At 39.6% G+C, this 24,114-nt stretch overlaps 4 protein-coding genes across 5 annotated transcripts in view; 3 read left to right on the forward strand and 1 right to left on the reverse strand.

The window, feature by feature from the left end:
- The first annotated feature begins 1,033 nt into the window (after positions 1-1,033).
- LOC124253084 lies at positions 1,034-4,766 on the forward strand. Its single transcript, XM_046686805.1, has 3 exons — positions 1,034-1,814; positions 1,921-1,958; positions 2,511-4,766. Exons 1-3 carry the CDS (start codon positions 1,532-1,534, stop codon positions 2,841-2,843), a joined length of 654 nt encoding a protein of 217 aa, XP_046542761.1. The 5' UTR covers positions 1,034-1,531; the 3' UTR covers positions 2,844-4,766.
- Positions 4,767-12,785: 8,019 nt separating this feature from the next.
- Positions 12,786-14,886, forward strand: LOC124253104. Its single transcript, XM_046686821.1, has 4 exons — positions 12,786-13,217; positions 13,406-13,532; positions 13,841-14,348; positions 14,744-14,886. The coding sequence occupies exons 1-4, from the start codon at positions 12,814-12,816 to the stop codon at positions 14,746-14,748; spliced, it is 1,044 nt and encodes a 347-aa protein (XP_046542777.1). The 5' UTR covers positions 12,786-12,813; the 3' UTR covers positions 14,749-14,886.
- Positions 14,887-15,435: 549 nt separating this feature from the next.
- LOC124253101 lies at positions 15,436-18,056 on the reverse strand. Its single transcript, XM_046686816.1, has 3 exons — positions 17,850-18,056; positions 17,233-17,490; positions 15,436-16,511 (listed from the first exon to the last, which is right to left on the reverse strand). The coding sequence occupies exons 1-3, from the start codon at positions 18,028-18,030 to the stop codon at positions 15,514-15,516; spliced, it is 1,437 nt and encodes a 478-aa protein (XP_046542772.1). The 5' UTR covers positions 18,031-18,056; the 3' UTR covers positions 15,436-15,513.
- A 3,951-nt stretch (positions 18,057-22,007) lies between these two features.
- The window catches only part of LOC124253103 (zinc finger protein 658B-like), a 33,744-nt gene continuing 31,637 nt past the window's right edge, over positions 22,008-24,114 (forward strand). The window contains exon 1 of one of the 2 annotated variants that reach the window (XM_046686819.1): positions 22,008-22,068. The gene's annotated coding sequence lies outside the window, so the exon portion shown is untranslated. The remainder of the gene's footprint in view (positions 22,069-24,114) is intronic. The other variant, XM_046686820.1, reaches the window with a different exon arrangement.

Genomic DNA, 24,114 nt, shown 5'->3' on the forward strand with positions numbered 1-24,114 from the left:
TGTGCGTCTGCGCGTGGATGAAGGGAATTAACTCTTTGACACTAAACCATTGCGTAATATGTTTCTCCTGACTATGGAAGTCCAGTGCTGATGGCATCTGCGCACGTGCTACGCATCTGGACCACAGCCAGGGAAAACACTGCAGGGGTTCACGGGGTATCGTTTGCACTCATTATCGCGACAGTGATGGTTAATGATAAAGTACTGCTGAGGCCTGTCCCTCGGTATATGGTCTCTGCCGTATGTTTTCTTTCATGGACCACGCCAAATCTGTGACGCAGCATCACTGGGCTGATGTAAATACCTCATGCTGATTTGGTCTGACAGTTTCTTCTCTCTATGACCTCATTGCGATGCGGACACCGATTTCATTTCAATACCTTCGGCAGGCTTCTTCTCGATCAATTGAGCCACTTCGTGTTTGATCGCTGCCACCACTTCGGGTAAATGGAACATTTATTCAGGCATGACCATTTCTTGCACATACTGATGCCCGAACAGGTGTTCGGCTAAGGTGCGATTGAATCTCTCTATGATGGCTTGGCTGCAATGGGCGCATGCTGTACAGTGCCTGACCTAGACCTGGTGTTTGGCAAGCAGCTGTGACACAGAGCCCATGAACTGGCATCCAGGACTGACTTGTATTTCAGTAGACCACGTCAAAGGCCTCCGTTTATAGATCTTATCTTGGACACTTGAGTCGAATCTTTCGCGGTTAATGGCTTGGTCTCTTTGTATCGACTGACGACATCCCTAATGGGAGAAACATGAAGTCAGGCATCGGCACATCAAACTTTTTTCTCAGGATGTTGTTGTGGGGGATGCCAAGCTATTACTTTCTGAATCTCCTTTGAGTTCACCGGGCTGGTACAAATACCTCATGCTTATCTGGTCTGACAGTTTCTTCTCTTGACCACCTCATCGTAATGCGGAGTGTTTAGCTGACACCAATTTCATTTCAGTAGCATTGGCAGGTTTCTTATCAATCAATTGATTGCTGCCACAACTTGGGCAAACGGACCACTCATTTCATCGATAGCTGTTTGGGCATCAGCATTTCCTGCTCATACTGATGCCCAAACAGGCATTCGTCTCACCTGTTGTGTGGGCGAAACAGGAAGTCAGCTTGGTGGACCCGATTAGTTGTCGGCACATCAAACTTTCTTCTGGAGATGTGTCTTGAAGTTGATTTGCCATAGGACTTGTTTCAGAAACCAGTCCTCAGCTGCATCTTAGGAGACCTTGGCGGCATCAGCGATCTTGGGGATAGCGCTTGTGCCTTTCCAGTATCACTGTGGGCTGTAGTAAATATTCTCAAGTTTTATGTATTTCACGGTATTTTCCCTTTAAGACAGCAGTGTCCAAACACTTAATTTGTGACAGCGTCAATGGCAATCCATTGTTCTGTATCCATGGGTGATAAGGATGTTTTGTTTATGGTTATTCCGGAGACCCTGTGCCCATCACCTTGGTAACCTTGAAAAATGGCACTCAAAAGAATCTCCCAGTGTGTAGTCCAGAGGTAACATTCATGCCACCACAAGAAGATTATGTTATGAATTACAGTAGTCTTGTCATTGATCTTGGACTCCTGTATCTGAATTTTCGTGATGCATGTCATCTTCCAAATCGTGATCGCATGATGAGAATATTTAAAATGTTCTTACCAATCTTCAAAGGGACCAAAAATCAATCAAAATATGCTCTGGAACTGCTTCGATTCTTGATTCAACATAATTCCATACTGAGCGAATGTCAATCACACAGAGTTTTCTATGGCCTGTTTGTGAACAACCAAGGACACAAGCAACAAGGAGAGTTCTATGGATATACACCTTCTTTAATATGATATGAGCGACGTTTCGGTGTAGCTACTAACACAATTATCAAGCGATGATGTTTACACAATTAATGAGGTAGATGTACAAGGTGGTGGATGTTTACACAGGAGGCCAATAGTTACACAAACATAGTAAGCTATGGGGGATTAAGGGAGGAAGCCAGTGATATGACAGACAGGAGAATAATAGGATTAAGATTGCTTTGTGATGAGTTGGTTGTAGGCAGTGGGGATGTAATATCCTTGGTCTCTGTTCATGGCCGGTTGGAGTCTCTTGATGTGAATGGCTTCTAGTAGGTTTCTGATCTTGTAGTGGGTGTGATTGCTGGTGAGTACATTGATGCTGTTCCATAGGATGTTGTGGTCTGGGTGAGCTTGGGTGTGGTCAGAGATGGCTTCCTCCCTTAATCCCCCATAGCTTACTATGTTTGTGTAACTATTGGCCTCCTGTGTAAACATCCACCACCTTGTACATCTACCTCATTAATTGTGTAAACATCATCCCTTACTGTTCAACTTTACTATGTATATAAATATACCTTGCATCTAGTATTGTACATCATTTGCTTGATAACGGTGTTAGTAGCTACACCGAAACGTCGCTCATATCATATTAAAGAAGGTGTATATCCATAGAACTCTCCTTGTTGTTCATCACACCACCTTCTAAATGCCACTTAAACAAGTTAACCAAGGACACATTAACACTCATATCAGAGCAGACCAGCAAATGGAGTACAAAGTCAAGAAGCAGAAAAAGCTAATCAAACACTGTTACTCCAACAAGACTAATAAAAATATCGTGCGACACACTGCTGCTGTCCATGGTGTGTCCACAATTGGAGAGAGCTTTGATGCTGCCACCAAAGTTATCAGGCGTGCCAAAGCTCATCCCAAACTTTCAGCATTGATGGATGAAAAATCCATGGTATCTGACATTATAAGCATTAAACCATGGAGCCATTCTGCAAACGGAAATTTGAACATTTTCCCAGAAGTCTGAGAACACATGTTGACAAAATAGATCCTGCTGCCTTCTGGAAATTGTTTTCCGAAAAGAAAATGTATTTCTTCCATGAGGTTGGGAAGTAATACATCATAGATCAGATGTATCTGATTTACTGCTGTTCACATGACACTGTTTCAAGTTTGCTTGATTGTTGACTGTTGTTGCCTCATATAATATATAACTGTATACTCCTTGACAACAGTTACCTCTAGGGCTGTTACTATTCATTCGTGACTATTCAGATAATTGAACTGTCTCCCTTCATGAATTCAGTTCGCTATTTGCAATCACTAGAATTGAAATGTTCATGAAGCTTTTTAAAAAGGAGTGTTTTAACTTGAATTTGTGTTTGATTTTTCAAAGTGAGATATGGAAAATGGAATATATCCAACCAAGCAGAATGACTATCAACACTCATATCTTTTATTTCATATTAATCTGTTCACTGGACATGCTGTGGATAAATTAAGTAGGTGTTCCATACTGTTCCAACTCAAAGTTCTCAAAGAAACACTCTGTCAACATGGACAAAACACATCAAAGAATATACTTTGTTATTGTTTCACTGAATACTTTAAATAATACATCAACTGATGACATGTTATTGGATTCATGGCTCAATACTTGTGTATCATATTTTTTTTCATAGAAGATTTGCTGCAGCCCAAGTTATCTCCCCTTGACTATTGTTAACTGATCTTATAAATACTCTTTTTATCTCAATTTTGTGTACTGTCATCAAAACTATTGTATCTTTAGTGTATATTGTATACAATCCATATTACATATTCATGGGGAATGATAATGTTGAACCACATATTTGAGAAGACATGCAATATTGCCCAAATAGGCAAGATTGATGTCTTTGAACTCTGACTTAAGAATGTCCACATTGCTAAATCTGTTTTGGAGGCCAGTTTCTTATCAAGCCCTGTTGTAAGTTTGAAAACGGTACATCAGCAACTTGATTTTCAGCTTCAAAATAATCAGTTAACAACTGTGAAGCCATTTTAACAGCAGCTTTCCTGGGTGCAGGAATTTGCTCATTGCTCTCCTGAGTCGAGAGATGGAAGTCAGTTTCGAACACTTTGTGTATAATACATTCAGCACACTGACATGTTTTTGAGCAATTGTCACAACAACGATGACCTGGTTCTGGTTGGACACATTCAAATTCAAAATAATTCATCAAAGTCTGTCTTCTGCATTTGCTAGTGGTGCAGAAATCTTTCATTTCCTTTGAGAGATGTTTGACGTTTGAAGCTATGTCTGATTTGTTCATGTACACTATTGCCTCTGCATGTTCACCATCACGCCCAGCTCGACCAGTTTCTTGCAAGTAAGCTGCAAACCAAACTATCATTATCATTCTGTGCAAAAAACCTAAGAGTAATACTGTCCTATTTTTTAATTGGTGTCTGGACAATTCCTGTTATTGTACTCTACTTTATGATTGCTTTGTTCCATCACCCAACTGAGCACTCAATCAATATACTGAACACGCCTTTCGCAACATGACAATGACTAAAACTAATCTGAAAATGGCTTCATTGTGATAATGTAAAAATATGGAGAGATTGTGAGTTTGTTTCATATTAAGCATGCAAATGTGTGTTCATTTTCAGTACCCAATTGTTGAACCAGATATATTGTCTTCTAATTTATTGATTTAATTATTTCCATTTTGCTTACTTTCTAGCGTTGAAGGTGGTCCAGTGTGAATAACCCTTCTTATATCAGGTGCATCAGTGCCCATGCTGTATGCCTCAGTGGCTAAAAGTAGCCTTACATGGCTATTGGAAGACTTGAATATACAAGACAGTTGTTGTTTCAGCTGAAAACAAAGGACTAATTATTTACAGAGAGCAAGGCTTGCTTTCCAAAAATAAGTAAAAATTGATACTTAATCATAAATTCTAAAATGTTAATGTATTTTGACATGAAAAACATTTGTCTTTACAAGTGCTATTAATTATCCATTATTGGTTCATTTCAGGACAATACTGGGAAATTATAAATATATTAGTAGCAGAGGTAAATTATTGATAAATAGTACTTAAACCGCTTACTGCACCAACTTGCGGTGCATGATACTGTCCAAGCCTGGCAGTGTACTGACTATTAGAGGTGTAACAGTGGAGTTCTTAGAGTAAAAGCCCATTATTTGAAGTGCCAATTCATGGCCATATCCACACCATTTCAGCTTGCTGAAGAGAACTGTTTTGGGGAAGGATCTTCCTTTCTCCTGTAAAAATATACTTGTTTCTTAAAATGCCTCTCACCTAGTATTTTGTGAAGAATTTGTAAACTATACTCAAACAAAATTCAATTCAGGAGAAATTAATGTGTATATGCCAGATTTACAGATATCATTACAAAATTCTGCAGATACAGTTTTCACTTATCAGTTTCTGTTTCATTTTGCTGCTGAATAATGTTATTAATAATGCAAACAGTCCTGTATTAAGACCATATACATGTACACATTTTTGATTATCTAGGTACTTGTCATTAATATTTACCACATTTTTCACTTTGTACCAAAGATGGTGTTATGTCATTATTGCAGTACAGTTAATTGGTTGATGCTTGCATATTAGTCTTGATGATATAACTAAGATATGTATTGTTTCATCTGAAGGTAGTAATGATATATGTGACTAAAAAGAGAACATGATTAAAACAGTATTATGTATTGTGTGCATTGATGATAATATATAAGATAGCAGTTGATATCATGTTGAAATGAGATCCATAGTTGGCCCATAATCACTGGTTTGGTTGGCCCATGGTTGTCAAACTCACGATGGCCCATGGTTGTCCGACTTGGATATGCTCATCGGCTCCACAGTGGCCCATCATGTTGGCTCATTGTTGGGCCAACGAATGAAAATTCACACAAAACCATGGCCCATAGTTGGCCCAACGTAGTGACTTTGTTGGCCTTATGTTGGCACCACCGTGTTACAACATTTAGCTCTTCCTTGACCTTTGTACTAAACCATGGCCCATACTTGGCCCAATGATGTGATTTAGTTGGCCTTATGTTGGCACAACTGTATTTCAACATTTAGCTCTTTCCTGACCTCTGCAATCAGAAACATATATAAACAACACAACAAGTTAATCAAGTGAACTATTTAATTCTTTTTTTCATTGTTATTTGAACATTATTGTATTTCTTGAAAATATTCTTGTCTTAAGTCTTTTGGCTGTTGCCGCTGACAGGTTTTTTTAACTGCTCCTGAAGAAAAACAACCCAAAAATTTCATGAAACTGTCAGATATCATAAATTTAGACATGAGATCTATCGTAAAAGGACATAGTATTTGACCTTATGTTTTATTTGAAACATACAACTTAATGATTGAAAACTTCTTGCTTATTGCACAGAGTGATGTTCGGATGTAGATTCTTACACTGTTATCAAGCTAAAACCAAATGATGAGAAGTATATATATCGTAGTATGTTTTGACAATCAGCAGATTGGCATTAACAAGAACATGTAATTGAATAACAACTGGTACATTATTGGGAGAGGCCAGATGGGGACTAAGAACAACAAATGGAATGGTGATGAAGCCAATAAACAAGGGGGGATTCAGGTGTAACAACAAGCTGATAGGGTGCTTTGATAGAGTCTATAGTTTGATAAGTTCTTCATTGGTCTGTCGTTTTCATGTGACTGCAAAATTTGGTTTTGTTGCAATTATTAGATTTTGTGTTAGTGAGCAATTCATTGGTCTCAAATGAAATCAAACAGACTATGAGTTGGTGGGTTAATGGTTGAGGCTCGTGAAGACATGTTGTAGGTGGTTCCGCTCATGTTCTAGGTCATGGCTGCTGGAGCAAATGTTCTTAGCGTGCTTGATCAGGGTTGAGATGACGCCAAACTTAGTTTTAGGGGGCTGGTTTGAAAAATTCAAAATCTTATCCCCCAAGAATCATGAATTCACAAAAAGAAAACTTTTGGAAGCCATCGAAATCAGCCGTCACAAACCTTTGATCAATACAGACCAAGGAAACTACATACCACTGACTGACTGAGTTTGGTTTCACGCCGCTTTTAGCAATATTCCAGCAAAATCACGTCGGGGGACACCTGAAATGGGCTTCACACATTGTACCCATGTGGGGATTCGAACCCTGGTCTTCGGTGTGACGAGACAAAGCTTTAACCACTAGGCTACCCCATCACGCCCACTACATACCATTCGGATATGAAGAACTAATCAAACTATAGACTTTATCAAATCACCCTGTCAGGTTTGGTTGTAGTCACTTTTAGCTTGTTAACGGTGTAAGAATCTACATCGAAACGTTGCTCTATGCAGTAAAAAAGAAGTTGTCATCCATAAAGTTGCATGTTCCATTTTTGACTCACCAACTTCTAGACTACCGATCAAACAATGTTTCATTTGGATATGACGTGTAACTACTATAACTGTGACACACATATCTGATATGATGATGTTTAGCAATTATTGGTTGTAAAGATGAATAATAGAGAGAGTTGTATATGGAAACAGGAGTGTAACTGACAAACACATAATGTTAATAAAGTAAACACAATAAATTTAAATAATTTAAAATGAACTGAGATATATCAAAGTGGTTAAAACAGGCTACCTAAAGAAAAGAGTCAATTAAATCTTTTATCAACTCAATCAATTGCCTTTCAATACAGTATGTGTCAGTTTCTTTAGCCTTCTGATTTAAACTTAGTATTATTTACCAGTTGAAGGCCTCCAGAAATGTAGTGTCTTCTGCTCTTTGAATATCAGGTAAAGCTATCAATGATGACAAGTTTGGTATTCAATTTGAAGAAAACAACGCTGTAAAATTCACTGCATCATAGTTGAAAGACAGGGAAATGGATTCTTTCTTTTTGTCTGTGTAATTATTTCAACTTTCATCAAAATCTTTATAAGAAAACATGGCTAAAAATGGCCGTGTGCTCACTCTTTTATTCACAATGTTGGGCCAACGGTGGCCCAACTTTGTGAAATAGATGTAAGATCAGGGAAAATAGGCAGAGTTTTTCAAATGTTGGCCCACTGTTGGACCAACGTGTCAAAAGCCACCGTTACTTTTAAGTCATTAAGATAACGTTGGGCCAATGTTGTCAAACTGTTGGCCAACCAACTAACCATATACCAACATTGGCCCAACACACCTTTGCTATCTGGGTAACTGCTATCTAACTACTAAGTGAAATCTTATTCTGCATTTGCTGTAAAGACATTAACACATCATTTGCTGTGGTATGATATAAATTCTTTACCTTTAATTCCATTAATATTGGCCTCAAAACCTTCATAAGCATCTTCTGATGTTTTGTTTACAGAATTATGGGAGGGTCTCTTATTCACTGAATAAAACAGGTTTGGGCGATCACATGATGCTTATACTAAGTAGTAATTAGGACAAAACCTGAGGTGTTTTACTATGCATTTTTGTGTTGTTTTGTAGCTGTTGTAGTCATTGCAACAACTTTTGTGTTTGGTAGAATTGCCATTAGCGTGTCAAGACACTGATAATCTGTGCGGAAGCTGTTGCCCCATGTATCCATGCAGTGAGCCTCATCAACAATCATGTGAGATATCTGCCTCCGATACTTCATTTTTTTCAGATCACAGAGAAACCCCTTCTGTAATAACTGCTCAGGGTGTCCAAGAATATATGTTGGAGCTTTTGTCTCCCATGTGGTCTAGCAAAATGTGTATGCACCTTTCAGCCTAAAAGTTCACTTTTTCGTTGATGATTGCATTCAAGGGACTCACGACGAGAATTGATGTTGTTTCTAAATCTACGGAAAAACGAATTATGGCACATTTTAGAGCATTAACTGTACCCAGCTTGTCTCCAATGTTCATCATGATTTCAATAAATCTATGATCACTTGGGTATATAAATGGAAAAAAAAAATATTGTGATATGCGAGACGGGGCCAAGCTTATGGTTCTAGTGTCTTGATGCACAGGCTACTGTTTTAATCCATCAGTTGCCTGGTCGTCATCACCTGGTTTAATCCATCATGTGGTCAGTTCCACACTGTGATGACGTTGCAGTTTGAAAAAAACGTTTACATAGTACAAAGAGTGTTACCACGTAACTAAATTGTACAACATTCAACGTGAGTCGGTCGTCTTTCAAGAGTATCGTTCTTCACAATAACTAAAACGTTTAAGCATTACAGCTAGCTTGCAATCGGTGAATGTGTCGGCATACTACGTTTGTACATAAATTGTAAATATATGTCCCACCTCTTCCACTTTCCCACCTATCGATCCCATATCCAAATACATCACGAAGAAAATACACACAGTTAAGGTCAAAGTGAATTTTCAGCAATATTGCAGAGTGTTTATAAAATCACGTCACACGTACTCTAACACGAATCCCTGAATTCCTCATACAGTTCAAAATAAAATGACACCAATACCAAGTGTTTCAGTAAAATCTAACGAAATGTAACAGATGCCGCGCTGGGAAAGGACCACTTGTATTATTATATTGTTTGAAATGTAAACAAAGTCGAACTCAGATTTCACTCTGTGTATCTGTTTGCCTACTTTTGTTTCATACACTTGCTCATTAGTTTTAGACCATGCATGGGAAAGGTATTGTGGCAAGCGATAGTTAAATAAAAGAGGTGTATTCCAATGATTTCCGAGATTCATCACAAAATATTATATACTGAGTCAATGATGATACAATACTGATGATACATCTATGTATCCGAAATGGGATCCCTATCTTTCGACTCTAGAAAAACTTTAGCAAAACCCACTCAAACCCGTCCATTCGTCGTGCAAATGACGTTAGTGCCAAATCAGGTTTTGCACGTGCAGTCGATCACGTGATCTTCGCATAGAAGTTTTCTTTATATGCACGTGTTTGCATTGGCCTCAAAACTTGAAAAAACACTTTTAAACCACAGTTCTAACAGTACTTGAAATGCCACGATTGTCAAATGTGCAACGTGAACGGCGTTGGCATGTTGCAAGCGGGAAGATCAGTTATTGATGTCGCAAGAGCAATGGGATGCAGCCGTCGTACTGTGTATGACTTGTGAGGTCGTCTACAACAAACTGGCACCACTTCTGATCGCCCAAGGTCGGGTCGTCCACGTGTGACGTCACGAGCAGAAGACCGTCAAATCGTCCTACGTCACCTACGTGACAGATTTCTGCCGGCTACACGAACCAGGGCTAAGATGTTTAGAGGTCGACTGTCCTCACAGACCATTCGAAATCGGTTGCGGGCTGCCAATCTCCATTCTCGACGTCCATATCGTGGGCCAATATTCATCAACGTAAACGTCTGCTGTGGGCCCAACGTCACCTCCGATGGACCCAGAGAGACTTGAATCGAGTCGTCTTTAGCGATGAATCCAGGTGTACCCTCAGATTCGCGGACGGCAGGCATAGAGTCTGGAGACGACGTCGTGAACGGTATGCCCAATGTTGTGTACAGAAAGTCGACAGATTCGGGGGCGGAAGTTGCATGGTGGTGGGTGCTTTCTGTGGAAACAACCGTTCCCGACTTCTGGTCATCCATGGAAACCTCACAGCTTCTGCTTACCGCGACCAGGTGCTCACCCCAGAACTCATTCCTTTCATGGCGGCTCATGGCCCAGGTCTACAGTTCCAGCATGATAATGCTCGGCCGCATACGGCGATGTTGACACGAAATTTCCTTCAAAACGCTGGAATCAACGTCATGGACTTGCCATCGAGGTCCCCTGACCTTAATCCAATAGGGTGGGGAAGAGCATGTATGACAACCATGTATAACAGTATGTTTGGGATTGTCATACATGCTCTTCCCCACCCCAATGACAAATTAAACTTAAAAGGGGTGTATTTGTACCAAAATATACTCAGCCAATGATCTATCTAACATCCAGGCATTCTGAATGACCTGATCTCTAAGCGCATTGACAAACTGTGGTTTTAAAACAATTGCTATGATAGGCATGTAACACGGTTAAATTCTATCATTTTTTTTATTAGGACACAGGCAATCTTCCCTTAAATAACCTATTGATGTCTTGTCGAATCTCCTCAACATCTTGAAACATTAACATGAACCTTAAGAACTCGTAAGGTTTCAACACGTACCTAGGCATAATAATTCTAGAAAACAAGCAGTTATTCCTATTGTGGTTTGCATTTCAATGAGATTAGTATTTGAGTAAACCTGTATTTATGCATCGACAAAACACAATACATAGACAACCAATGCAGATATATACTCTTAACATTGATTTATTACAAATAACAGTTTCACAAAGTATGCAGTATTCTACATCACACTTTTGTTACGAATTCACATGACTAACCCAGCGGGTCACGTAAATCTGAGGTATTCCTACCAGGGCCAAATACGGACAGTCTGGAGACCATTTTTCCTGTTCATCCCAGGGATCATCATCTACTTCCCAATTCTTGAGAACGAGCCCACATTGGAAACACCTGCAAGCATCCCCTTTGATTAAGTACACAAATCCTGTCTGGGCCATTTGGCTTGGGCTCTGTTTCATCTGCACTGGCCAAGACTGAAAGGAATGGAGTCTTTTCGTGAATGAAGTCCATTCAGTCTTGACTGCACAGCAATTGGCAACGACAGTCTTGTCGAATGGTTAATGTCAACACACATCCATGATATCCCAGACCAATGGTACCACGTCCGCACAGGACAGTGTCTAAGCCAAGAATGGCTTTACACCCAGTGACTGTAGTCACTAGGATTACAGAAGGAACACATAAGGTACTCTATCCGATTCTGTTGGTCTTCCTGTAACAAACACGGTACCATGCCCTTCAGTTCTGGCACAAAGTCAGGTAATGCCTGGACACAGTCTCTCAGTTTCTTCCACTGATTCATGGACAGTAAGATACCTTTGGCAGTAGGTACGACTTAACCACTTAAATATTCCTTTTCCCACTGTCTGAGATCCACACCATTGTCATCCAGTATAGCATACATGTTCCCTCAAACATGTGCATATGAGCCAAAGTTACCGGATTTCATAGCCTCCTCTAACTGATTGAACACACGGGAAAGTTCCAACCAGTGCTTTAGTGTTAACATAATGCCTCTTTTGGTGGGATGAGACTTGCCACTCGAGTACACATCATACTTGCTGATGTGAATGTTTACTGCATCTTTCCATGACTGCTATCACAAACACATTTTCACCAAGATCCAGATGACAGCGAGGGTCCTGTAACTCTGTCTTATCATCCTTCCTCCGTCCACTGAATACGATCGCTTGTACAAATTGTTCAAAGGCGTGGGGTCCACATCTTGGTAAGGTCAACAGTAAGGTTCCGTTGTGGTCTATTTTAGTGTCTTGATTTTCCTACAAAGAATACAATGCATGCTGTTAAATTATGAACATTCGTGGAAAACACACAGAATACATGTATCTAAAGTACTGTCGGAAATAGAAAAAAACTGTTTTTAGGCTGTTACTCTGTATCCCTAAAATTGACACAATTGCAAATAGCATATGTCGAAATAACCCATTTCGGCCTAACTGGGCGTTCAGTGGGATGCGTAATACGAAATCCAGAAAAGCATGTTTACACGTAAAATCGGGCAAAACTTGTAAAAATACGAATAGCTGCTGAAAACAATAGATCAGACTATAGATGGCAATTAGGTCGCTCAGCCAGAGGCGTGTTCAGAACCGCGAGCGCCCGCGCGATTGGCTCCCGCGAGCGCTCGCATCAGCCCTGAACGGACGCGAGCGCTTGGTTACAATAAGCCATTCGTGACCAACTCGTGTTGTTCCGGGACAAGCCGAATAGCGGAGTCCATATGTTTACGGAAGTGACGTCACGAACCACGCTCACTCGTGTTCCGGTAGGCAGAAAGCAACAATGGCTGACGATAACAATGCGAACCGGTGTAGCGTAAAAAAGCAAACAATGGTCGGATTATGTACTGAACATGCCTGTTGAGGCACGCGAACGATACGAGACAAAGCTGAAGTATCGGCAGGGCACTTGCTCTTTGCCTGACCCGTATTGTTTGCGAAACGGCTGGGTGGATGATCCGACAACATGGCCAGGCATTTCTTTCACGGATATATATTTCTATCTGATAGACACACCAGGTCAGTTCACCCACGAATCTATGAGGGCCTTCAAGTCACTGAAAGCATATGAATATGTGGAAAGTGGACACGTTTATCCCATACAGTACCACAAAGTCGATGATAAGTCACCTCTGTGTTTGATGAGAACAAAGGTTATTCCTTCTCAGCGCCTACGTGAGAAACCACACCAGCCATGGGTCTGCATCGACAAGGCAGATGGAACAGTGTACTGTGCACATTGCACATGTATGGCAGGGTATGTAATTATATCTGATACGAAATAATAAATCATCTGCGTTTATTTTTTATAGTTTAATTTTAACTGTATTTAAAAACCTGTTAACTATCTATTTGTTATAATAATAATACCAAAATAATGATTTTTAAAGCAAATATGTAAAAAAGCTATTTGTCACATTTTTATATATTATCATAATTTTTCAGACTAGGGGAGGTTTGCAGTCACATAGCAGCACTGCTGTTTAAGGTGGATATGGCAGTGCGAGCTGGACTTACATCAAAGGCATGCACAAGTGATGCCTGCAAGTGGAATTCTGCTTATAGAAAAGAGGTGTGTACAAATTGAAGCAGTATGCATTCCTATGAACGAAGATGTAAGCTATTACAAGAAGGATAATATTAAATAGTATTTAATAAATACCATACAATACTTTTGCATTATCATATCATATCTTTATCCATATTAATCTGTATCGTATGTTCAGATTACCTGGATATGTAGATGTATATACTATGATATTTGCTATGTTTATATGATGTTCCCTGTATAACTTGTAAATATGTTTGGTGTCTGTTCTAGACATTCACTGTAATATACACACACATATATATATATATATATATATATTGTTTTTTCAGCTTCATCCAGTCCCGATATGTGAGGTACAGTCTCTTTTTGGACGGAAAAAAACAGTGGAGACTGTGTCAGCTAATGGTCGAGCACCACTTCCTGATATAGAAACCCTACGGTCACTGAAAGCTGTCTGCCCTGATGCCGTGTTTTTCAAGACCATACCCCCACTGGATGAAGAAGAAACAGACAGTGCGGATGAACATGAGGATATGCAGTCATTCCCACCTTCACTTACAAGTCTAAAATGTAATCCTGATGACTTGAAAAATGAAGACAAATTGGTTTGCCTTTGTAAAGAAAAATGGAACCAGTATCACTGTGAGCCTGACCAAATACAAAATCTGGAAGAAGTTACTAGAAATCAATCAATTAGTCCGTTGTGGTATGAACACAGGAAAGGCCGCATCACAGGGACTAAAGCTCATGCCGTCCTGGTTATGAAAGACACCACGGATCCCACCAACACGGTCAACAGTATTATGGGATATAACACCAAAGACCTTACTAAAATTAATGCAGTTGCATGGGGCATAGACAATGAAGACAAGGCTCGCAAATGCTACTCAAAACATCAGTCAGGACACCATAGAGACTTTAAATGTAGGTCTGCTGGAATATTGATCAGTTCCACTAAGCCATATATTGGCGCGTCCAGTGATGGAATTGTTACCTGTGATTGTTGTGGGAAAGGCTGTCTTGAAGTCAAATGTCCATACAAGCACAGAGACTCGGATATCACCACTGCAACTAAGGATCAAGGCTTCTGTTTGGATGATAACTTCATGTTGAAGAAAGGACATAAATATTACACTCAGGTTCAATTGCAAATGTATGTGCATGATGTCAGTTACTGTGATTTTGTTGTTTACACCAATATAGACATGGTGATTGCAAGAATACCTCGGGACATTGATTTTTGTGCCAAGATAGTGTCCAAATGTGAAAATTTCTTTTTTAAACATGTTCTTCCCGAACTCGTTTCTCGCAGAATTGAGAATTCCAGGCCAAATATGGATTGTGACACTAATACAGAGGAAGTTGTTTGGTGAACAATGTTTGGTGTTTGTGTCAGCAAGAAGAGTATGGACTAATGATCATGTGTGAGGGTGTTAACTGTTCGTACACATGGTTCCACTATCCTTGTGTGAGCATCCGTCGAAAACCAAAAGGATCCTGGTTTTGCCCAAGCTGTGTTATGGGTTGAAACATGAACTCAAATTGAATATTGAATACACAATGTATTTCATCTACAAAATGTATTCAACCTACAAAAATACATGCGTCCATGAAATCATTTGTACAGCTCATGTCCTCTTAATATCATACAACTGTAACTCGATGCATATGTCACTTTATCCAGAATGTTTGTGAAATCCATTATATTTATTGTTGTCAAATTATTATATTTCAATTATTAAGTGTCATGTTTCGCAAATTACAATATCACAGTATGAGAATATTTTGACATATATATTTGAACACATATCCTTGTCTGGCATTCTTGGGGCGGTGGGGTAGCCTAATGGTTAAAGTGTTGGCTCGTCACGCCGAAGACCCGGGTTCGAATCCCCACATGGGTACAATGTGTGAAGTCCATTTCTGGTGTCCCCCGCCGTGATGTTGCTGGAATATTGCTAAAAGCGGCGTAAAACCAAACTCAGTCAGTCTGGCATTCTTCTCATTCCACAAGGTGTGGAAGTAGATTGGTGATGGCACTGCAGATTGAGACTATGTTATCAGTGTGGGGCACAGTGTTGATGTTCATTGTGGTACTTATAATTTTAAAGTTTTTCAGTCTTTCAATGGCCCTCTCAACATGTATTCTCACTCTTGATAGTCTCCGTCCAGTTTCAATCTCTTTCGGGCTAAGTTGTGATTTCCCCTTTGTAAATGCTGGAATAGCAAGCTGTGCTCCACATGCAGATAGTTCATCCGAAATCAAAAATCCACGGTCCGCTAAAACCAAATCACCATGCTCCAATAGCTGCAAAAATCCAGATCGCTGTGTTATCACCTTGTCGGATACCCTGCCACCAAATGCCCTTGACACAAAAGCAATTGTTCCATTTGGGCATATGCCTACAAGAATCTTGACAGTGTTGTGGCTCTTGTAGTTTGACCAGGTCATTGCCCGGGCTGTAAAATTACCGGGTCTCTCCACAAAAATTTCAAAACAGTCAATGATAACCCTACATTTTTTATAACAGTCTTTAATTACCTTGGGCATAAACTTAACAATTTCTTCTTTCTCTGGCCAGTGAACTAAGAAGCACAACTTCTTTGCTAGGGGAGGCAGGGCACTGTTCATGAGATGGCTCACATGTTGTTTGGAAACTCCAAATCTGTAGGCCAGGTCCTGATTGACTAATCCCAGTCGTAGCTTCATCAACACAAGCATCATGACACTGGCAGGACTGAGCTGCATTGATGTGGGTAGCACAGAAGCACACAACTGAACCAGCCACAGAAACATTGCATGGTTTTTTAAGCCAGTGTAAAAAACAGTTCTTGCATCCCTCTTGTCACCTGCAAGAAATGAATCGCCAAACTTATTCTTTTCAAGTTTTTGTCTTGTCTCTCTCAACTCCTTCTGTAAAGTTTCCACTTCTTGAAGCAGCTGTTTGTTCTCCGCTTTTAGTGTCAGGATCTTCTGAAGACACGGGTCATGGATATCTGCTGAGAGAAAATTATTTGAGTGAAAATACTGTTGAAGTTACATACCGGTAATTGGGAGTGTTAGGCTCAAATAATATTTTGCAGCTGTCTACCATAACTGTATCTGGAAGGTTTTGTAACCACCCTGTAGCATAGATCAAAGCTACTTTTGTATGTGTTTTTATAAGAAGGAATAGTTGTAATGAAATGGAAATTCAATGCCATTTAGAGATTCTTTAAACTGTAGAGGCATGTGTTGTTGTAGTTGACAAGGAAGGTTTGGAGTAGTGTTTATTTAACATTTATGACTGGCAGGTGAGGCAGATTAGTGACCTTTCCTGATTATGGCATGGACTGAGTGACAATATGTAACTAAGCAAACAGGATGTGATGGATTATTTTTCTGCATTGTATTGTTTGAAAATGTGTGGAAGTGAATAAAACAAACATGCCTCCTTACAAGTTTGTGTTTTGTGTTTGTTGTTGGTTTGCATAAAGAAATGCAAAACAAACACTTGAGTTTTTGCATTACATCCCTGCTTGAAAAACTTACGGTATCGGGTTAAAGTGAGGTATGAAGTCTGGATTGTGAATATGGTACTTTCCACAAATGATTTAACAAAATAAAGGTTGTGTTCTTGTCTCATTATACATCCCAAACTACTCACTTACATAATTCAGAATGCTTAGTTATAGCATACATATTAGCTATTGTAATTATATTGTCTTTTTCCTGGAATACCTTTGTTTGGTGAGAGTTCATTTTCTTTTTCCTCCTCTACTGGGGCGCTGCTCTTGTTAAGTGACATTTCCATGAGAATGGAAGCAACATCTTCTTTTTCGCGAAGGTCCATTTCCTTTCTCCCCTTTTCATCAACCCGCCTTTGAGCCCTTAGAAATCTTTGCTTTTTTGCTTCAGGGGTGGCCAGTGATGTGGACTGATATCCCATATTAAGATGTGGGACAAAGTCAGGATCATTCTTGTCAGAGCTTGCAGATCCTATGTACAATAAACAATGCAAAATATGATACATACTTTAATAAATAATGATCTGATATTTAAAAGAGTTATGGTATTTTGAATTGCTCAGTTATCTGTGGAATTTGAGGCATTTAAAAACATAGTTATTTTGCGCCAAATTAAAGTGAATAAATTTCATCATTTCTACATATTTGACATATTAATACTGCAATTTACTTGGTAAACAGTTTAACGCAGGACTTTAATTACAAACATGTGTAGCTTGTGACAGTTTTGGTGATCGAAAACAGGACAATTATAAGTGATATATTTAGTTGTTCAGGTAATCACCGTGGAACTTCTTAAAAGTGTAGATATAGATTTAGTATTAATCATACCTGAAATGAAGTGATCCCCGCATACGCGATCTCCATTGTGCTCCGGGGTCCAGCCTTTCCGATTGATTGCCTGTAGCCACTTCTGTCGTCTGCAAGTTTCAGTCGGTACGCGATGAAATTTCACGCCTGAACCTTTCTTGAAACGATTCGCGCAGCCCACTACCACACAAGAAATGACCATCTTATCAAGACACTGAGTGTCAAGCCAAAAAAAACAGACCGGGAAGAGTTATTAAGTATGTAAAGTCGACGATCAAATGAGTGCAGCTTGTGTGGTTCTCTCGTGTTTATGTTTACCTTCTGCCTACCGGAAGTACTCGGGCGCGTCACATGATCAAAACACTGACGTCACTGTGGACTCTCCTATAGCTTCTTTATTATATTCTTAAGGGTGAAATACTGTAAATATTGGTGAAAATAAAAATGGTATTGTCATTTTCACTGAGTAGAATATCACTTTTGCCTGGAACTACGAAACCCGAACTACGAAATCGATGTCTCGATCATTTATAAACAATGATCAAAATATAATAAATATAATATTTTGTAAATATTGTCAATGGTTACGCAACTCGTGAACATATCAACTGTTTCAGACCACTCGATGACATATACATGTTATTTGACAACATTAACAAAATATTTTCCATGTCTTCTTTTTGGAGGTTACGGAAAGGGGGAAGTGGTGACGAATGACATTAAACATGATCGCCATCTTGGTTCGCTTGGCGAGGCAGCTGTGACAATGGTTCGCGTGCGCGCGCGTGCGCTCGAGCGGGCACAGGCGTTCAGGATCGAGCGCTCGCTAGCGTTTGCAGGCACTCGCGGTTCTGAACACGCCTCAGGTATGACGACGGACCGTCGACTCACCTGGCATGAAATGCACGTGCTGCCTACAGGCACAAGGGGTCATCTCAAAGATATTTTGTGCTTTTTCATGTGTGGTGACTATGTCTCATCTACTGATTAACATCTTACGTGTCTTTCTTTCATAAAGTTTATGTTGAGATATGTAAGAGAGAATGATACCCGAAAACCATAGAAACGCATCGTAGTATATAGGTGGCATGACCACCCGAAGATCGACAGGACTGGATAATATTTGTAAATTGTTACGAGGTGCCGTGTACCTCCCCAGTTAATGCCCTAAAGGATTATCTTATCTTAGCTGATATCTCTATCCCCAAGCCCAACCACAGGTTTTGCTTTTGAGGCGACCCCTCCTATCTGTTTCTTTTTATAGTGACAGTGAGACTGCGTGGTAGCTACATCCTTAATAGTTTCGACATAAAAGTTATTATTTTTTACGTCAGCTATCGTTTATAATGAATCTACGTCTAATTTCAAATTGGGCATTTAAAAAGTGTCCTTTGTAATACAATATCGTCGCACACTAATTTGCATAAAGCCATGGTCTGTCTGTCTGACTTTTGGACGCATTGCTCATTTCTGCACTAATTTCCCCTCAGTAAAGTCCCTTTTCTCCGTTTCCTATCTCTCTACCACTGAGACTGTAGTTAGGTCGAACTTAGTTTAACAGATATCTCACACTTTCACATATCAACTACATAAATAGAAGAAGTAGAGATAAATGTGAAAATACAGTTTTTTTTCTATTTCCGACAGTACCTTAACAATTGAGTCACAGAACGGCAATACGTTAGTCTGCTGTTGAAGGTTCCCTTGGCGACCCAGTCCCAGTTACTCCATGAAGGGGGTGGGACCCTAAACTCTGTTACGACACATCGTCTATGGCTGTTATATCAGGGAGTCTACATGTCGACAATCTTATCATGACCATAGGTCACGTGGTACCCAGTTATCGATGGAGTTGTCTCCCGTAGCTGACGACAGGATCCCATAGTGAAACACAAGAAATCAATATTGCTATAAATGCTCCAATTTGTGTAGATGTCATGCTTTAATGCGTTCAGGTTTACGGCTAGCAAGCACGCTGGTGTGCGACCTTGACCGTGATAGTTTCTTCGGCCCTGTGTGAAAACAAACGCTTGTTATTATTACAGACATTATTTCGAGTCGACGGGAGTAACCCCAGGCAGTTTTGTGCACGGACTTACATTCCTAACACTCCCTGCACTGCTGTAGTACAGACACACATAAATAACACTCACTGCAGTGCTATAGTACAGACTTACATGCCTAACGCTCACTTCAGTGCTGTAGTTCAGACTTACATGCCTAACGCTCACTTCAGTGCTGTAGTTCAGATTTACATAACTAACGCTCACTGCAGTGCTGTAGTTCAGACTTACATGCCTAACGCTCACTGCAGTACTGTAGTTCAAACTTACACGCTCACGTAGTAGTAGTAGTAGTAGTAGTAGTAGTGGTGGTGGTGGTGGTGGTGGTGGTGGTGGTGGTGATGGTGGTAGTAGTAGTGATGGTAGTAGTAATAGTAGTGTTGGTAGTAGTAGTAGTAGTAGTAGAAGTAGTAGTAGTGCTCGTCTGTTTCACCTGAGTTGTACCTGTCGAGTACCTGCGTCACGTGATTTGCTGCCTCATCAAGCTGACATACCTGGTATTACTACAATATTATCAAAACAACGTTTCTCACGCAGCAAAAATCAACACAAAACTACAAGTTATGCTGTAAAAACACAAGTAGGCGCTGTGAGAAATGAACATGTGTTTATCTGTTCCGGGCTGTTCATCAGCTACGACATGTCTTTACAGTGAGTGAGTGAGTAAGTTTAGTCTTACTCAGCTTTTAGCAATATTCCAGCAATGTCTCGGCTGGGGACACCAGAAACGGTGTTCACACATCGGGGAAGTAGGGATTCGAATCCGGGTCTTCGGCGTGACGAGCCAATGCTTGAACCACAAGGCTACCTCACCGTCCCGGTCTGAACCGTCTTAGCTGTTATATCAGGGAGTCTTTTATGTGGACGAGCTCATTGCGACCAGGGTAACCAGTAATAGATGTGAGGGCGGTGGGGTAGCCTAATGGTTAAAGCGTTGGCTCGTCACGCCGAAGACCCGGGTTCGAATCCCCACATGGGCACAATGTGTGAAGCCCATTTCTGGTGTCCCCCACCGTGATGTTGCTGGAATATTGCTAAAAGCGGCGTAAAACCAAAACTCAGTCAGTCAGTAATCAATGTACAGAGTTGTCTCCCGTAACTGATGACAGGATTCCCCTTGTGAAACTTTTTTACATTACATGAATTAGGGCTTGACTGTAAAGGATGACATTGTACATACTATGCTTTAAGCCTCCAAAAGTACACCTAGCGGGCTTATCTTGCCAGTGGCAGTTCATCAGATCTGTATGAAAACCAACAATTGTTATTTTAACAGACATTATTGCAGATCGACCAAATCATGATGTAGGGCTGGCATATTGCTCCATGCGACGTAGAACAAAACAACGCCATTTGCGTGATTTTGCTTTGACGTCGGTATATGCTTAACTGTTGTAGTACAGAAATTATTCTCGTATTTAATGCAGGAGTCTTGGGCATTGACTATTTTTTGCGTCCCTTAGACCTTTGAAAAAAATTGTGATTCTAGGCTCGGATCCTGTAGGTTCGGATCACAGATTCGATCTGGTGTCTAGGTTTGTCTGCACCATACCTGAACTCGTGGGTTTGACCAAACCTGTAAACGTTTAGGTCCAGTAGACCAAGATCTTTGCAAGAACATTGTAAGCTTCATCTTGGTGTTTTGGTATGACTTGAAACACTGTGGGCGTCGGCCTATAAATAGAGGTTAAATTCATAACAATAATAATATATAAACATTTTAATTCTACATTGTGCATAGTTAACATCATAGTATTGATTTGGTGATAAGTGCTCTCTGAACCCTGTGTTGTGGCCACGTACAGATTCACAATAAAAAACAGACTGGCCCCCGAACTCTGTTGAGGTGTCAGCCTGGTTCTCTGGATATTCTGCGCTGGCGCTACACTGCCTTCACTACTATGTGGCAGCCGTCAGGGGACCAGGTCGTGGAGGACAGAGACAGGAAACCAGTCTTTCCTAAAAATAGCTACAGTCGCGCTCGCAACGGAAATTCTGGCTAGCTATTCTCGAAACTTCTTAAGTCCTACGAACTTCTTAAGCCCATTCTTAACACATTGGCTACGTTCAAAGTTAAGAATTCTTAGGGCTACGAACGTTTCGAGAATAAGGCCCCTGTAAAAGAATTTACCTTCACCCCGAAGCCCAGAGGTGCTACATAGTGGTGGTACTTAAACGTAAGTAAATGCAACAGATTACGATTCGAAGGTAGAGCATTCAGTAACATCTACTCTTGGAGTTTGTTCGTGATCGTCTTATCTAGATATGTCACCGTTCGCTACAGTATCTCCACTATTGTATTGTATTGTTTTTGGGGTAGAATGCGCTTCTCTATCCAAGTAGCTATGAAATGCTCAATGATGTGATATTATTATAAGAAAAATGGATTCATCTCATATGAACCTTAAAAAAGAAAACCATATGTTTTATTGTGCATCTCATGTAAAAAATCAAAATCAAAATGGCACCGTCAGGACCCCAAGAAACAAACAAAACAGAGAAAGTGACAACCGTACATAAAATATTGAAAAAATGAAATCTTTAAATCACAAATGTGTCCTTATCATTGCTGATTGGTGGGAGCAAAATTTAAGGTCAAGAGTGTTCCATGTGATTTTAAAAATAGAAAAATAGTAGAGAAAAAATGGACGGACATGGATGAAATTCTCCCAAAACATGCCTTAATGTCTTTGCACTCACTATGTCAACCACAAATTCAAAGGAGAAGTGTAAAAGGAACTAAGTGGTAGATATGTTTTCATTGAATAGTTGCATATGCAGTGAGTGAGAGTACAAGTTTCCTGTCTTGTGTAATATGTTGCAGTCATCAGTGGTTATCATTATGACACCATTGGTCTGTTTAGGTTAGTCTAGCCCTACTTGATGTTAAATCTTTGATTTAGGGAATGTATAACGATTTTGATGATCATTTATTCGGTGAAAATTATGTGTAATATCCCACCAGTATGTATTACCTTGTCTGTCCATTTGTCCTGTCCGTCCGTCTGTAAATTATTTCGTTTCCGGAGCAGAACTTAAAAACCGTTCATTATTTCTTTCTGAAATTTTGTATGCATCAGCCAAGTACTGAAGTGGTGCCTTTTGATATTTTCAGAATACTAAAATTTATTTCAATGGCTAGACTTAGAATTGATTCCGGTAGTCTGTCGTACAAACCCTTGAGCTAATATATCCAAGAAAGCCCACATAAGTCTAGAAAATGTGGCAAGTCTAGATTTCCTCAGTTTCAGGAATGAAAGTCTCAGGACTCCTTTTCATTATATTATTTTTTTTTTACTATGAACTTTTTTCAGTAAAATATGTTCATTTGAGAGACTAGTTGTTGGTCTATGATTCCGGGTAAGGGTTTGTTTATGGATCAGAAAAATGATCTTAGGATTTATGTGGAACTGGTGGGATAGTCATCTTCTGATGATGTTTGTTGTCACATTGATATACAATAAACCTGACTTGACTTGACTTAACTTGATATAATAACTACTTTTAAAACAAATATAAAATATATATACTTAATATAAACTCATGTGAAAATTAAATGATATGGTAGAATTACCAAGACAAACAGGCCATGGGCTCTTAATAGACAAAGGCTGATCCTTTTATATTTTAGCATTCAGAATTTCCCAATTTGTTTCATTTGCAAATTGTCTAATTTTTCTAGACTAAACGACCCTTTCTCATTGCAAAAGCCACAAAAACTTTTACAAAATCACACAGATTAGCATTAACAAGGGGGGTTTAGGTTTCATAGGGAGGTAACTCGATCATGAAATTGATAAAAATGCAGACCACATGTGAAAGTCACCCATTTTGAATTTGTTTTAAATGCCTTTGTCACTTGAAAAAATATATTTTAAGGTATGATTTATTAAGTATATACTTTTTTCTTTAAAATAAGAAAGTTTCATTAGTGTAATAACACATTTTCCCCACAAAATCAAATTTTCAAAAACATATTTCATCATAACAAAACTATTAAACCAAGTCTAGCTGTAAATATAGATATTGCACATCTTCCATTTACCACAGCCTGTAGTGCATATACTGTTTCCCATCTTTGTAGAAGGGATTTGCTTCAAATCAACGTAAACTGAGGGTACCCTCAAGACCTTGGTTTCAGCCCTCACTGACTGAGGTCAGGATGAGTTATCCGCCCTTACCTTGAGCATTGCTACAAAATGTTGTTTTTCTGCCTTAAAACG

Source organism: Haliotis rubra, unplaced genomic scaffold (genome assembly GCF_003918875.1).
Source record: "Haliotis rubra isolate DU_JTF1 unplaced genomic scaffold, ASM391887v1 Scf531, whole genome shotgun sequence".
NCBI classification, from domain to species: domain Eukaryota; kingdom Metazoa; phylum Mollusca; class Gastropoda; order Lepetellida; family Haliotidae; genus Haliotis; species Haliotis rubra.